Consider the following 14540-nt stretch of genomic DNA (forward strand, 5'->3'; position numbering starts at 1 on the left):
TGATCGACAACCTCGCTAACCTCGGACTCAAACAGCTCATGACAACACCAACCCACGCCGCCGGACCCCATCTTCACCGCAAGCCCCCACGTCTCCTTCAACCACACCACTGAACCCCACTGGACCGACCACCACTGCATCCAATTCACCTTCAGGAAGCCCACCACGCACCTACGCACCCAACAGATGCCTCGACGCTGCTGGCGACAGCTCACAGAAGACCAGCTAACAACCACCCTTGCCCAGAGCCCACCCACCGACCCCTGCGACCCAGACACCGCCGCCCGCAACCTCAAACAATGGATCAACGACTGCGCCAACACCCTCGCCCCGCTAAAGACCCCCTCTAACAGCCACACCCACAAGAAAGCCACCTGGTTCACCGAAGACCTCCAGGCCTCCAAACGCACATGCCGAAACCTGGAGAAAAAATGGCTCCGCGAACGGACTCCGGACAGCTACATTGCCCACAAGAACACCACCCGCAGACACCATCAACTCATCAGAACCGCCAAAAGGGTCTCATTCAAAGACCGCCTGGAAAACAACGCACACAACAGCAAAGAGGCCTGGAAAACAACGCACACAACAGCAAAGAGCACTTCAACATCGTGAAGGAACTCTCCAACCTTAGCTCCAACACCAACGACATTACGCCTTCGCAAGACCTGTGCGACGCGATGGCCACCTTCTTCCACCGGAAGATCGCCGACATCCACGTCAGCTTCAACGCCGCAACCGCCCCAACAACAATCGCCCCCACGACCACCACCTGCACCAACCGCCTGCTCTCATGGACCAACATCAACGACGAGGACACCAGCGAGATCATGAACACTATCCACTCCGGATCACCGCTAGACCCATGCCCTCACCTCATCTTCAAAAAAGCCAGCACAGCCCTCGCCCATCTCCGAAAAGCAATCAACATCTCCATCGAGACAGCAACCCTCCCTGACAGGGTCCTGACATCAGGACCCTGCTTGACAACCGGGAAACAGCTGCCCTCATCCTCCTGGACCTGTCAGCAGCGTTCGACACTGTCTGCCACCACACCCTACGAACACGCCTACGCGACGCCGGGAGCCTAGAGAAGGCCCTGGACTGGACCACATCCTTCCTCTCCGGCAGAACCCAGAGTGTCCGCATCTCCCCCTTCCACTCCACTGCCACCGAAATCATCTGCGGCGTACCCCAGGGCTCCTCCCTCCGCCCAACGCTGTTCAACATCTACATGGCACCACTCACCCCCATCGGCCGACAGCACAACCTCAACATCATCTCCTACGCCGACGACACCCAGCTGATCATCTCTCTCACCAAAGACCCTCACACCACCAAAACAAACCTCCACGAAGGAATGAAGGCCGTCGCCAAATGGATGAGGAACAGCCGGCTGAAGCTGAACTCGGACAATACGGAGGTCCTCATCCTCGGCTCCACCCCCTCAGCCTGGGATGACTCCTGGTGGCCGTCAGCCCTAGGAACAGCCCCGACACCCACCGACCGCGCACTCAACCTGGGGATCATCCTTGACTCCACCCTCTCCATGACTAAACAGGTCAACGCTGTCTCCTCATCCTGCTTCTACACCCTCTGAATGCTCCGCAGGATCTTCAAGTGGATCCCCACCGAGACGAGAAGAACAGTCACCCAGGCCCTCGTCACCAGTAGGCTGGACTACGGAAACGCCCTCTACACAGGAACATCGGCCAAGCTCCTGAGGCACCTCGGCACGTCTGATCCTCAACATCCCATGCCGCAGCCACATCTCACCCCACCTGGGAGACCTGCACTGGCTCCCCGTCAACCAGAGGAACACATTCAAACTCCTCATCCACGCACACAAAGCTCTCCACAAGACCGGCCCAGCATACCTCAACAGACGATTCAACTTCTACTCCCTCCCCGTCAGCTCCGCTCCGCCAGCCTTGCCCTCGCCACTCTCCGAAGAACAATACTGGTGGCAGATCCTTCTCCCACCTCGCCGCCAAGACCTGGAACACCCTCCCCACCAACCTGCGGCAGACCCAAGACCTACCGGCCTTCAGAAGATTCCTCAAGAACTGGCTCTTTGATGACTAGCAGCACCCTCACCCCCAGCGCCTTGAGACCCTTGTGGGTATGTATTGTGCTTTATAAATGGCATGATTGATTGATTGATTAATTGACCAGGACCCAATGATAAATTCCCTAGTTGCCCTGTGGCTCTTGTTTGTTGATCTTTCAGAATGGATGCCTGTTTAAATGCAAACCATTTTGGTAGTGATTTATTAATGTGATCTTGATTTTGTTTTTTTGGGACTTTTCCATTAGTGCTGTCTTGGAGTGTTCAGTGCTCTCTTATATGCCCATTGTGGACACTGGGTACCCTGAAATTTTAGACACTCCAAAATTTTATCAGAATGCCCACTTTTACTGGATCAGAGAAGGTGCTAAACATCAATTTTATAAGGCAATGTGTGCCTGCCTTAGGGCACTTCCCAATACATCAAAATATCAGAATATAATCAGTTAAATAAATGGGCCCACTATGTAACTGAGCTCTAGATCAATCGAAACTTAAAGTGTTTTATTACAAAATTCAAAAGTCAGTGCTACAGAGTTAATGCCATGAAGCCTCTCATTAATGGGAGTAATACAGAAATATTCCTAGTAGAACAGGAAAGTCTTCTGAATTACCCACAAAAATGTATGATTTTTATAGATTTTCACATATGATACTAATAGAACTGCACAATCATGGTGGTGTAAGCAAATATATCATTGCATCAGCAAATGAGACCAGAATAAGTTTACACATCATATTGCCTTAACATCTAAGCACTATCCCAATACATGAATAGATTCTGCCCCTTCCATGATAATGTCATCCGGAGATGCTATAGCAAACTGGATGCATGAAAAGCAGTATGTCACATGAATGAATAGGACACAGTGATTAGCAGAAAGACCTTGAAGAAACAGTTGCAGTTTCATAACCAAGCTGAGAAAGTTAATCGAAGTAAGCAGGAACAGCATCACTGGAAATGCACAAATAATAATAATCTGCTTGAATATATGCTGCAGAAACAACAACGACAATCAGAAGTGCATCGAAAAGACATCAGTGTCAATGGTGACTACCATTTTGAACAAGATGGCATTTGTAACTAAATTGAGGCCTTGTTAGGAATTTGTTTTAAAAGCAACAGTACTATATCAGTGTGTACACGTGTACTCAAAAGTGCATTCTGCGCGTTATTAATGATGTATAGAAATATAAACACACATAAATCTTGAACACCATTGTACCTGTTATTTGGGTATGCCTTTATAATATCTGTATTTCGAGGGCCCGGCTTGGTTAATGTAAGTTACTGTGCTAGCACATTTGCAACGGTATCGGAAGAACTGGCCTACAGGTAAGGTGTCACTTAGGGCCTGATTACGAGTTTGGCACACAGGGTACCTCCATCACAAATGTGACAGATATCCGGTCCACCAAATTACAAATCCATTATATCCAAGGGAACTTGTAATTTGGCAGATGGGATATCTGTGGCGTTTGTGATGGAGTATGCCATCCGCCAACTTTGTAATCAGGCCAATAATGTTCTAGGATGACGTGATGTGTAGTGTAAGAGCAAGTTTCTCTCAGTATGGTTTTGAGTTGCCTCTATTGTTAGATTAAAATCTTCCACTTGGCTGTCGAAATCTATATAAGTGGGCACGATCCTGCTTGCTGTCCATGTAAAGTACAGATGTAGGTTAAGCTGATAGATTCATGCCAAAAATGCTTCTACCCTTGATTGAACCCTTTCCATATGCTGAGCACATAATCTAATTATCTATTACAGACATCAGTTGTTGTCTGTTGGGGATGGATTCATGGTATGTACGGTGTTCTCAAATATCCCCAAATAGAAATGTGACATGCGTGGAGTAAAATTTGCTTCCTTCGAGGCCCAAAGATATGTAGATGGAGAATATCTTCAGATTGGAAATAGTTCTGGTGAAAGCCAAGTTTGTGCATTCAAAGAGAAAGTATACTTTTTATGCTAACACCTTTCTTGTGTTTGGAGCAATCTGCATGCTGCTACCGAGGTTGGTTCCAGGGAAATGTTAGTGTATAGGCACTCAGTATCAAGAATCACCAAGAGTTGATGCTGTCAAAATGTATTCCTTGTAGTGTCTGGAGGATGTCTGATGTTTCTTTTCACTAACCTGATTGCAGGAAGATATTGCCTCGTAAAAGGAAACTAGAAAAAATTGGAAGACACTTTAGCACAGGTACAATGTCTGAAACAATTAATCTCCTTGATGGTGGGTACTGGTGGTTGGGCACAATGCAAAAGGCTGGTATATATGGAGTGGTGTTGATAAGGAACTACCCGTCCTTTTACTGATCCAATGGATGCTCATTGTCTCTTGTACATTATGTTTTGACAATGGTCATTAATTCTGTTGTAGGGTCTTTCCCGAGTGGTCAGTAGGTACTCTTGTCATTTAGAAGTCGCAATGCTTCTTGCCAATACTCATTAATGTTAAGGATGTCTGTGGCTCCTCCTTTATTAGCCAGTTTTTTGGTAATATTGGAATACTCTTGCAATCCTATGATTGCAAGTTTTTCCACTCTGGATAAGTTTTGTAATGGTCTATGTTGCTGTTGACAATTTCTCTCTTGACTAGTTGTTCAATGCTTAAGGCTGAAACTAGGTTACTGTCCTATTGAGACAATTGGAGAAGACAAATGGTGGTTCTCTTGATTCTTCTTGGAAATAGTTGTGAGATTTTATCTTCCTTATTGTCTCCTGGAATTCTTTTGGAAACATGAATGGGTTTGGAACAGGTATAGGTAGGAATCCTCATCCTTTATTAAGGACCGGGGTCAGATAAGTTGACTGCCTTGATAAAATGCAAGTTGGTTCCAAGGTGCCAACTTTTAAACAAGTATAAAGAAAAATGTACTGCCATTTCAATGATGATTTGATCCATCTGTCCTAATTAGTTGCATGGGTGATGAATAGAAAGTAAGACCTTTATTTTTTTACGTTATGCTTTTGTATAGGGGGTTTCTGAATCTGGTGTAGAGTGAACATGCCTGTGATTGCTCAGATATTTCTGATTGTTTAGAATGTATTTATTTTAATTGATTCTATGGTTTGTATTGCCTTTCAGGGCCTGAAGGTGCACTTTTTGAACACTCTGTTGAGACGCCTCTTGTTATGGGCGACCCTTCAAAGCAGCTAAGGTAAGTCCTTAAAACATTTATGGTAAGACTTGAACTTGATGAACAGATTGGTAGCTATGGGCACTTCTGTTTTACTCCTGCTCATGTACATAATTTGTCTCTTGAGTTCTTTACATGCAGTAGCTTCAGGAACATACTTACCATGTGCTTGTTGTGCATGCATGGTTAACTGCAAGATAGATGTGTTAGTCAGTAGGTAGTCATAGATGTGTGTAAGCAGATTCACATTGAGTGTACACATTTAGATTTAGAGTAGAGAAAATAACACATTTAAATGTTTTCTTTAAAATGTTGTTTCCGGCTCTAAACAAATATTTCCCTACATTACGCCGCTTCCAACACTTTTCCTTTAGTCAAGGACAGATTGCTGCAAAATATTGCACTATCTGCACCAATTACACTTACATGTCCGGCTTCAGATTAGCATAGTAAATATAAATCAGGGGTTTTGTGAGCGCTTTCGGGTGCTGGTGAACAGATGGCTCCTTGTCAAAGACATCATTTAGCAATTTCTGGACTTTCATCCAAATTTCAGTGAATTCTGTTAGTTGCAGTCTTCGGTAGCTTCAATTAAATATTCTATACTAACACTCCTGAAAATAATGACTTGTAAAAGAAAAAAACAATAGTCTGTGTGCCATTTACATGGAGTCCCAAGGTCACTCTATCAAAGTTATTTCCTTGTGGGTGTTCACCAAATTTATATTTTATATCTCTTGCAACAAGCACCAATATATTTAATTGTACCCATAAAATGATTCCCTTATGTTTATTAAAGAAATTCCAAAACATAACATTTAACAATTATGTTTTGGTACTTCACAAACTCTCCCTGAGTATTGGAATGCCTTTGTAAGGGTATGTTTTAGAAGCAAGGAACACTGCCTGACAATCGTTCTTTTTTTTGTCTTATATTTTCAGCTATTTTTTAGGCCTGGGCGGTAAATTCCGTTCTGCTTGTGGAATTTGGGTAATTTCACGTTCCGCGGAGAACGCGGAATTGCCAAAAATTTCACGATCCGTGGCTTCGAGGAGATTTTTGCTTGTTCGCGCTTTCAAAATGCGTGTTCACAAGATATTACTCCCCGAGCATGCAAACAGCATTCACGAACAAGAAAAAGGCATCACGAAATGGTGGAACAAGCAATTCCTCGTGTTCGCAGAACTTTTGCGTGCTCACAGAGATTTTTTACCGTTTCGCAGAGCTCTGCTTAGCTCGACTACGCAAATTCCGCCCATCCCTAATAATTTTGTCATGTCTTCCTCTGAGGGTATGCCACATATATAGCAGTGTTACGACAGTGTAAATAGATTCATCCTATTCTCAATATAGAATACAATGTTTTAATATTTTTGGGGAACTCAGGTTTTAGCCATACAAAGCAACATTAAAAAGGTATATTTCAAGATTGCCAGGGCCGTTATTTTACTGTTCATGACCACAATGGATACTGGAAAAATTAATGCACTCCATATTTAATCACGTCATGAGTGCATATTTGTATAATCTGTTGCCTACACTCTCATCATCAAGATTAACCGTAAAACCCAACATCAGGGTGGAGCAATGCCAGCATCTATCTACAAAGCTCTGAACCACTGGTATGACCTGACCGAACTTTACAGTCCATGGTCTTTCCCAGCAGAACAGAGACACTGCCCCACATCATGAAGCCGGTCACGCCTTGAAGCGCAGTGTGCACTGAAATTTCAACTGCTTTAAACGTATATACTTGGATAGTGCATGCCTGACAGATGGCTTCAAAAATGAAGTACAGATATACATCACCCAGGGAAATGCCTACCCAAACCCAGGGTACATAATTTTTAGATTATAACTGGGAAAGATCCAACAAATCTGATCCTTGTGTGCTGCTCCCACACTACCAGAGTATATATAATACAGATTGTGGATGTTTTCTCAATTGAATATTTGCATGGTGCTAAACTGCATTAGCCTTCATTATAGAAAAGGCATTATAGCCCCTTTGTGATACTTACTCATGCATGCTAGATGTTGCTGTACACAATTAGGACACAAAAGTAGGACTTTCATCTTGCTTGTAACTATCTTCATTTATGGAGTACTAAACGCAGGAAACATTTAGCCTTTCAAGATGCATTTAATATATGACCAAGATTTGATGAAGTTAATAAAGCTGATATAAAAAAGAAGTATATATTGTTAGAATAACTCAAATTTGGGCAATTCAATTGTTATAATTTACATTGTGAACCTTGCAAATGAATATGGCATAAAGAGTGGTTATTAGGCCTTATACTCATTAGCCACTACATCGATAATTTAGACTATCAAAATTATAATAGAACGTCAAACCAACCCAATGGCATGTTTACGGAAGATTTAAAAAAACCATGCTCAACATTGTGTGTCAAGGCACAATCAATTGAATGAAATTACTAAAATACACAAAGCACAATATGGATAAAGCCTGTGGTACAACATGCACCTCTAAAATCATATATGCAGCAGATGTTTTCACTTCTTTCTTTCAGGCTGGAGTCTCCTACTCGAACCCTGACTATGGACGCTCCTAAGGGTGTGACTATAAAGGCGCAAGCAGGGAACATTAAAGTTCTTTCCCATAAGGACATCTCATTACACAGCAGTGATGGAACGGTGAGCCTCATACACATGTATGCATGATTTTACCAACCATGTCATGGTCCTCTAAAATGAAGACTATTGTCCAGTGGCGACTCATCCACAGGGGCAAAGGGGTGTTGACCCTCCATCTAGGTGCTGCCATTCAGAATCTGATAGCTTGACTGTTTTCCTCAATTTGTAATTCTCCTAAGTTAATTGAAAATATTTATACCAGGTCATGGAGGTCACACTGCATTTTGTAGTTACAACTACGTGATGGAAAAGGCTTGATCCTCCTCTCATAATGCCTATAGATCAGGGGTCTTCAAACTGTGGGGCGCGACCCCCAGGGGGGCCGTGGAGTGGTGTGAAGGGGGTCGCGCATTCACAGTCACACTTCTGCCCTGGCCTCCAGGGCTTCAGCTTCCCTCCTCTCCCGTCCTGTGTCTCAGCCCGGGCTGCTGAAGTGCAGCTCGCGCTGCTGGGGGCTCGGCTGGGCAGTGTCTGGAGTCTTATCTATGGCACGCCCAAGTTTTTCACAGGTCTTTAAAGACCATTAGCATATTTACATGCCTTTGTAAACTGGTTACAGAGGCTTAATGTTTTGTATGGTTCCAGTACCTCCTGGGCCCCCACTCTGCCTATTCCTTACATTTGTATTTTTACACTTACTGCTGTAGTGTGAGAATGCATTTAATGAAAATGAATATAAAGTTGGGTTGCCAAAAGAAACATGCCTGTTGTGTGTTGTTTAAAGAGCCTGCAGAGACCTGCTCTTGACACTAAATAGAGTTATATATAAAAAAAGTATGTATTAATTAGTTATTTGACTTTTCTGTCTTTGTTCTCATTAATTATCAGTCATGGATCATTGAGGCATCCCTAGAACACAATTAAAAGTGCTTTCTATTTATATTTCCTGTTCTAAGTATTCACAGATAAGTGTTAAAAATACAGCTTTAGGTGACTGCTTATTTCTGGACCATCAAAATAACCCTAATCATAAGACTGGAAGTTTGTTGCAGGATCAGCACATTATTTATTTACTCCACCCTCAATCCCTGATTAATGCCATTATAGCAATAGTTTAACTTATATCTGAAACCCTACACTTCAAGTTTCTGGGAATGCACCCTGCTTTCAGACAGCTCACTTTTCATTCTCGCCTTCACTTTCAGGCTCACCCTGCACTCGCAGCGATCACAATGCACTCACACTGATCACCATGCACTCACAGCAATCACAATGCATTCACACTGATCACCATGCACTCACACTGATCACTGTGCACTCACACTGATCACAATGCACTCACATCATTCACCCACTCACCCTGCACTCACACTGATCACCATGCACTCACACCATTCACCCGCTCACCCTGCACTCAGAGTGATCACAATGCACTCACACTGATCACACTGCACTCACATTGATCACCATGCACTCACAACATTCAACCGCTCACCCTGCACTCACAGTGATCATAATGCACTCACACTGATCACCATGCACTCACAACATTCACCCGCTCACCCTGCACTCACAGTGATCACTCTGCACCAAAAATGTGCTTGCATTGTTCACTCTGTACCCCACCCTGCAGTCACACGAGCACCCTTGTCATCCTGCACTCATGTGACACTTCACACACCTGTCCCTCCCTCACTGCTCAATCTGTAGCTCACTCAAACAAGGCCATCACTAACCATGCACTAATTCGTCCCACTCTGCACTTACAGCCGAACCCAAATTCATATGGTCACCTCACTCACCCTGTAGTCACTCCTTTTACCCTACTCTCACACTGTTGCATTGCTCTCCGTACAGTCACATGGGCACTCTTGTCACCCACACAGTGCAGAAGGTTAAAGTACCTGGTACACAGAAGATGTACCATTCACATCACAGAACTGAGTGTGAGTAAACTGAGTATTTTGTCAGACAGGTGCTATAGAGAGATGAGGTGTATTGTTGGTGAGTGGTAGTGAGGGAGTTCATGGAAAATGTGGAAAGACTGTTGCACCGTGTGCGACCAGTGCTAGGGCCATCACTAACCATGCACTAATTCGTCCCACTCTGCACTTACAGCCAAACCCAAATTCATATGGTCACCTCACTCACCCTGTAGTGATTCCTTTAACCCTACTCTCACACAGTTGCATTGCTTACCATGCAGTCACATGGGCACTCTTTCACCCACACAGTGCAGAAGGTTAAAGTACCTGGTACAAAGAAGATATACCATTCACATCACAGAACTGAGTGTGAGTAAACTATGAGTATTTTGTCAGACAGGTGCTATAGAGAGATGAGGTGTATTGTTGTTGAGTGGTAGTGAGGGAATTCATGAAGAAAGTGGAAAGACTGTTGCACCGTGTGCGACCAGTGCTAGGGCCAGCCCTGGTTGGGAGTGTTAAACCCCCCCCCCCCCCGAAGTTCGGGTCTAGTGGATCCCCTGCTTCTGCCTATTATTATTTACGTTTGTAGTGCACTACTGTTACCAAAAGGTGTCCTGGGGCTAATTACCATCTGCCTGCAATGTGAGAGAGGGATCCGGGGTTGGGAGAGGAGAGAAGAGAGGGATGTAAGGAAGGAAGGGGTGAGAGGAAAGGGGCATGGGTAAACTGCTTAACTCTGCACAACCCGCCAGGGTTTGAAGAGACCCTTGCTGCTCCCGGCCATGGCCAGGTGAGCTTCTAATGTGGCAGCGCATATTCCTGCGGAGTGGGAGGCCCTTCACAAAGGTTGACTAGACATCTTTCTGATGTTAATTGCTGTATTTTGGTTATAAACTGGTACTGATGGGGTGAAATCTTTCCTTTTTTTTTTTTCTTTTTTTTTTTTTTAAACAACTCCAATACACCAGAAGATATACTTTACACATACAAAAATAGATAACATGAAAATTAATGCAAAAACAAGATAGTACGTTGATGCCTTAAGCCTAAGAGAAAGGCAAAAAGGAAGAATAAATGCTTTCAAAATGTAAAAGACATAACAAAAGGAGAAAGTATAGGGATCATATATGAAGCATATTAACAAGAAATTAAACATTCAGTTTGACCTAGCTGCAGCACTCCAGGCTATGATAGGGGACCAGATTTTTTCCCCTCGTCTTTTAGACTTCAGACCCCTGGTGGCATAGATTGCTGTCTCATGATTGTATACGCCCAGGAAGCGGGTTAGCCACATTTGGAAGCTCGGAGGATCTCCATCTTTCCATCGTGCGGCAAGTATACTTCGGTATACAGCGGCTCCAATGAAAAGAATAGCTTCCTCATTAGGGTTCAGATTTAGCGTACAATCATACCCAAGCATACAGATAGTGGGAGACTCCGGCAGTACTCGCCCAAAAACCTCCTCCCAAAATTCCCATATCATTTTCTTAAACAGTGTCAACTTGTCACATTCACAAAACATATGCAGTATCGTGGCAGGTCCACAATTACACCCAGGGCAATGGTCATTGCTTCTTTTCCCCCATGAGTATAATTTTGCTGGGGTATGGTAGAGATTATATATTGTTTTGTAGAGTTGTGCTTTTTGATTAGTAGAGAGCAACAATTGTGACATCAATGCCAAAACCTTATCAATGTCTATGTCTGGATTATCCAGTCTATTTGTCCATGACAGTTCAGTGTGTTCTATGTCATCTGGTGATTTTTCATGAAGGGAGATATAGATTGAACCAATTCTGGTAGATGGCCTGATGATATCTTCAATGAAAGGTATTCTGTTCCAGTTTATAGTGGACAGCTTGAAATTTAAAATAGTTCTTACTTGATAGAATTTTAGATAGTCCATCACGGGTATATTAAATTGGTTTTGAAGGGTGGTAAAACTAGCCTTCATGTCTGTACCTAGGAAGTAATGAAGGGAGATGATTCCCCGTCTTTCCCAGCTAGCTGAAATCATATCGTTTACATTTTGTGGAAGCAAAGATGAGTGTCAGAGTGGGGTATAGTGGCTTAATTTAGGGATTTGCATATGTTTTGTAATTTTGGACCAGATTTTCCATGCACCAGAGACAATTTTAAATGTAACTTTTTTAAAATAGCTAGGCTCAAGTTGTCTTAAAAGTAGTCCTCTGGCTTTATAGCCAAGGGCTAATTCGTATACTGACGGTATGCCCGACTCCTCGCCATTAAATGCGGGGTTGACCATTGGGGTGAATTGTTGCAAAAAGGCTGCACAAAAATATAGAAGTAGCTGCGGAATTGCGAGCCCCCCTCTATCAAATGGCAGGGATAAGTATTTAAGCGATCTCCTAATCTTACCGTGTTGCCGCACAAATTTGGAGATCTGAGAGTCAAGGGAATTAATAAAGTTGTCTTCGACTAATAAAGGGATTTTGCTGAATAGATATGGTATTTTAGGAAAGATAGTCATTTTAATATAATTCCCCCTCCCTATAATAGATAGATGCAGGCTATTTACTCTTGTTAGGTCTTGTTTAATTGAGCCAAAAAGAGGTTCATAGTTGATTTTAGTAATGTTTTGAATCTCAGCGGATATGCAAACCCCTAAATATGTCGCTTTTTCTGTTCTTCTGGTATCAATACAGTGTAAATTTTCTGTGCATAGTATGACAGTTTTGCTTTTAATAAGAGAGTAACGTGAATGGGACCCAAACTGGCTCGCGATTGTCTCAATCTCCATTATAGCTACATCGGGGTCTGGTGTTAAAATTGGAACGTCGTCAGCGTAAGCTAAAATTTTAGTTTAGAATAATCCTGTCACCACTGGTTTGATTCTGGTGTTATCTAGGATTTTTAGTATTAGAGGATTGATGTAGAGGGCAAATAAGATCGGGGAGCACGGGCAGCCCTGCCTCGTTCCTCTTGAGATGTTAATACTGCCCGATTCACACCCTATAATTTGGAGCTTAGCCTTCGGGGCAACGTACATGGCTTTGACTGATTTAATGAAGCTATGCCCAAAATTATAGTGTTCTAGAATAGCCCACATGAATTCCCATGACACTCTGTCGAATGCCTTCTTGGCGTCGAGAAGAATCATTGACATCTGTTGCTGACATAATATCAAATAATGAGATGGCTCTGCGGATATGATCGGTGGTACCTTTCCCTGGAATAAAACTGTGTTGCCACGGGCTAACCAGATGCGCAATGACCCCCCTTAGCCGATTTGCCAAAATGTTCACGTAAAGTTTTGAATCAGAGTTAATCAGTGAGATTGGACAGTAAGATGATGGGGAGTCGGTGGGTTTTCCCTTTTTAGCAAAAATAATAATACTAGTATCTTTCCAGGATACGGGTGTATTTCCACTCCACTATATCCCAGGAAATAGATCTAATAGCAGTGGTAGTATAGTTTTACCTAGAATTTGATATAGCTCCAACGGTATCTTGTCGAGACCTGACGCTTTCCCAGAGGCTAGTTCCGCAAGTGCAAGTTCAATTTCCGCTACTGATATCTCTTTCTCCAGATCGTTTTTAGTGGTATTATCTAGGCTACTGTCTGAGCCGGTTGTAAAATCCCTGATAAATTTCTTTATATCCTCCCCGTTGGGGACGATATCATTCTGATATAGGTTCTGATAATGGCATTGAAATGCCACCACTATATCTTCTCTTTGGGTGTATTCTTGGCCATTTACCTTTATAGATGTGATTGCATTGTAAGAAGCCTTTTGTCTAGTTCATAGAGCTAATTGTTTCCCTACCTTTTCCCCATTCTCGTAAATGTTTCTCTGATGTGTTCTAAATGTTTCAGCAAATTTCTGAGTTAATCCCTTGTTTAGGTCGGTTTTGAGGATTAAGATCTGGCGAAGCAAGTACGACCCATCTGTCTTTTGTGCAATTGTTGTTGTGTGAGCCACTTCTAGTCTAGCTAGTTCACCTATTTTCTTAGTATACACAGAGGTCTGCTGCTTCTTGAGTCTGGCTACATAACTACGGGTTTCCCCTCTAAGCACCGCTTTAAAGCAATCCCATACAATGTTTCTGGGGGCGCTGTAGTGATTAATATCAAAGTAGCCCTGAGCCCAGTTTCTGATAAAGTTAATATAATCACTATTGACCAATAGTTTCCTATCGAATGTCCAGGCAGAGGGTTTCCTGGCAATGTGGGTTAAATTAATAGTGAGAGCTAGGGCGTTGTGATCAGAAATCAACTTAGGATATTTGATAATTGTTGTTTGAGCCGAGATGTCTCTAGTAGTAAATATTTAATCAATTCTGGTATATTTGCTGTGGGGGTGTGAGTAGAATGTGTAGCCTGGATCCCCTTGAAGTTTAAGGGACCAAATGTCAACCAGGTTGTGGCTGGTTATGAGTGAGCTGATTGCCTTGAATACTCTAGGTTTTCGACCGGAATATGTGTGTTTGGCTAGGTCGTTACAGGAAGAGTTTAGTGCAATATTAAAATCTCCAACAAAAATCAGTGGGCCGGGCCAGCCCGCCAGCTCAAATTCTAGGCTCTCAAACACCGAGGAATCATCTAGGTTCGAGCCGTAAACTGAACAAAGGGTTAGCCCAAGAGCGAGTTCTACAATTACCCATCTACCATGTTGATCTAGGGCTTGGCGAATAGGTTTTCCTAAGTGATTCTTGCCTAGTATGGCTACCCCTCGAGTATTTGTCGTTTGGGTTGTAGTTGCCATAACATTGTACCCCTGAATTTTAAGTAAATTTCGCTTTTCCCACGGTAAGTGCGTTTCTTGAAGACATATAA

General features: G+C 43.1%; 1 protein-coding gene across 3 annotated transcripts in view; it reads left to right on the plus strand.

The window, feature by feature from the left end:
- SGCG (sarcoglycan gamma) overlaps positions 1-14540 on the plus strand; it is a 1080151-nt gene that overhangs the window by 1025372 nt on the left and 40239 nt on the right. For all 3 annotated transcript variants that reach the window (XM_078657093.1, XM_078657094.1, XM_078657095.1), the window contains exons 6-7: positions 5161-5233; positions 7751-7874. In XM_078657093.1, coding sequence (XP_078513219.1) covers positions 5161-5233; positions 7751-7874 — 197 coding nt within the window. The remainder of the gene's footprint in view (positions 1-5160; positions 5234-7750; positions 7875-14540) is intronic.

The sequence above is a fragment of the Lissotriton helveticus genome, chromosome 8 (assembly GCF_964261635.1).
Source record: "Lissotriton helveticus chromosome 8, aLisHel1.1, whole genome shotgun sequence".
In the NCBI taxonomy this organism is placed as follows: Eukaryota; Metazoa; Chordata; class Amphibia; order Caudata; family Salamandridae; genus Lissotriton; species Lissotriton helveticus.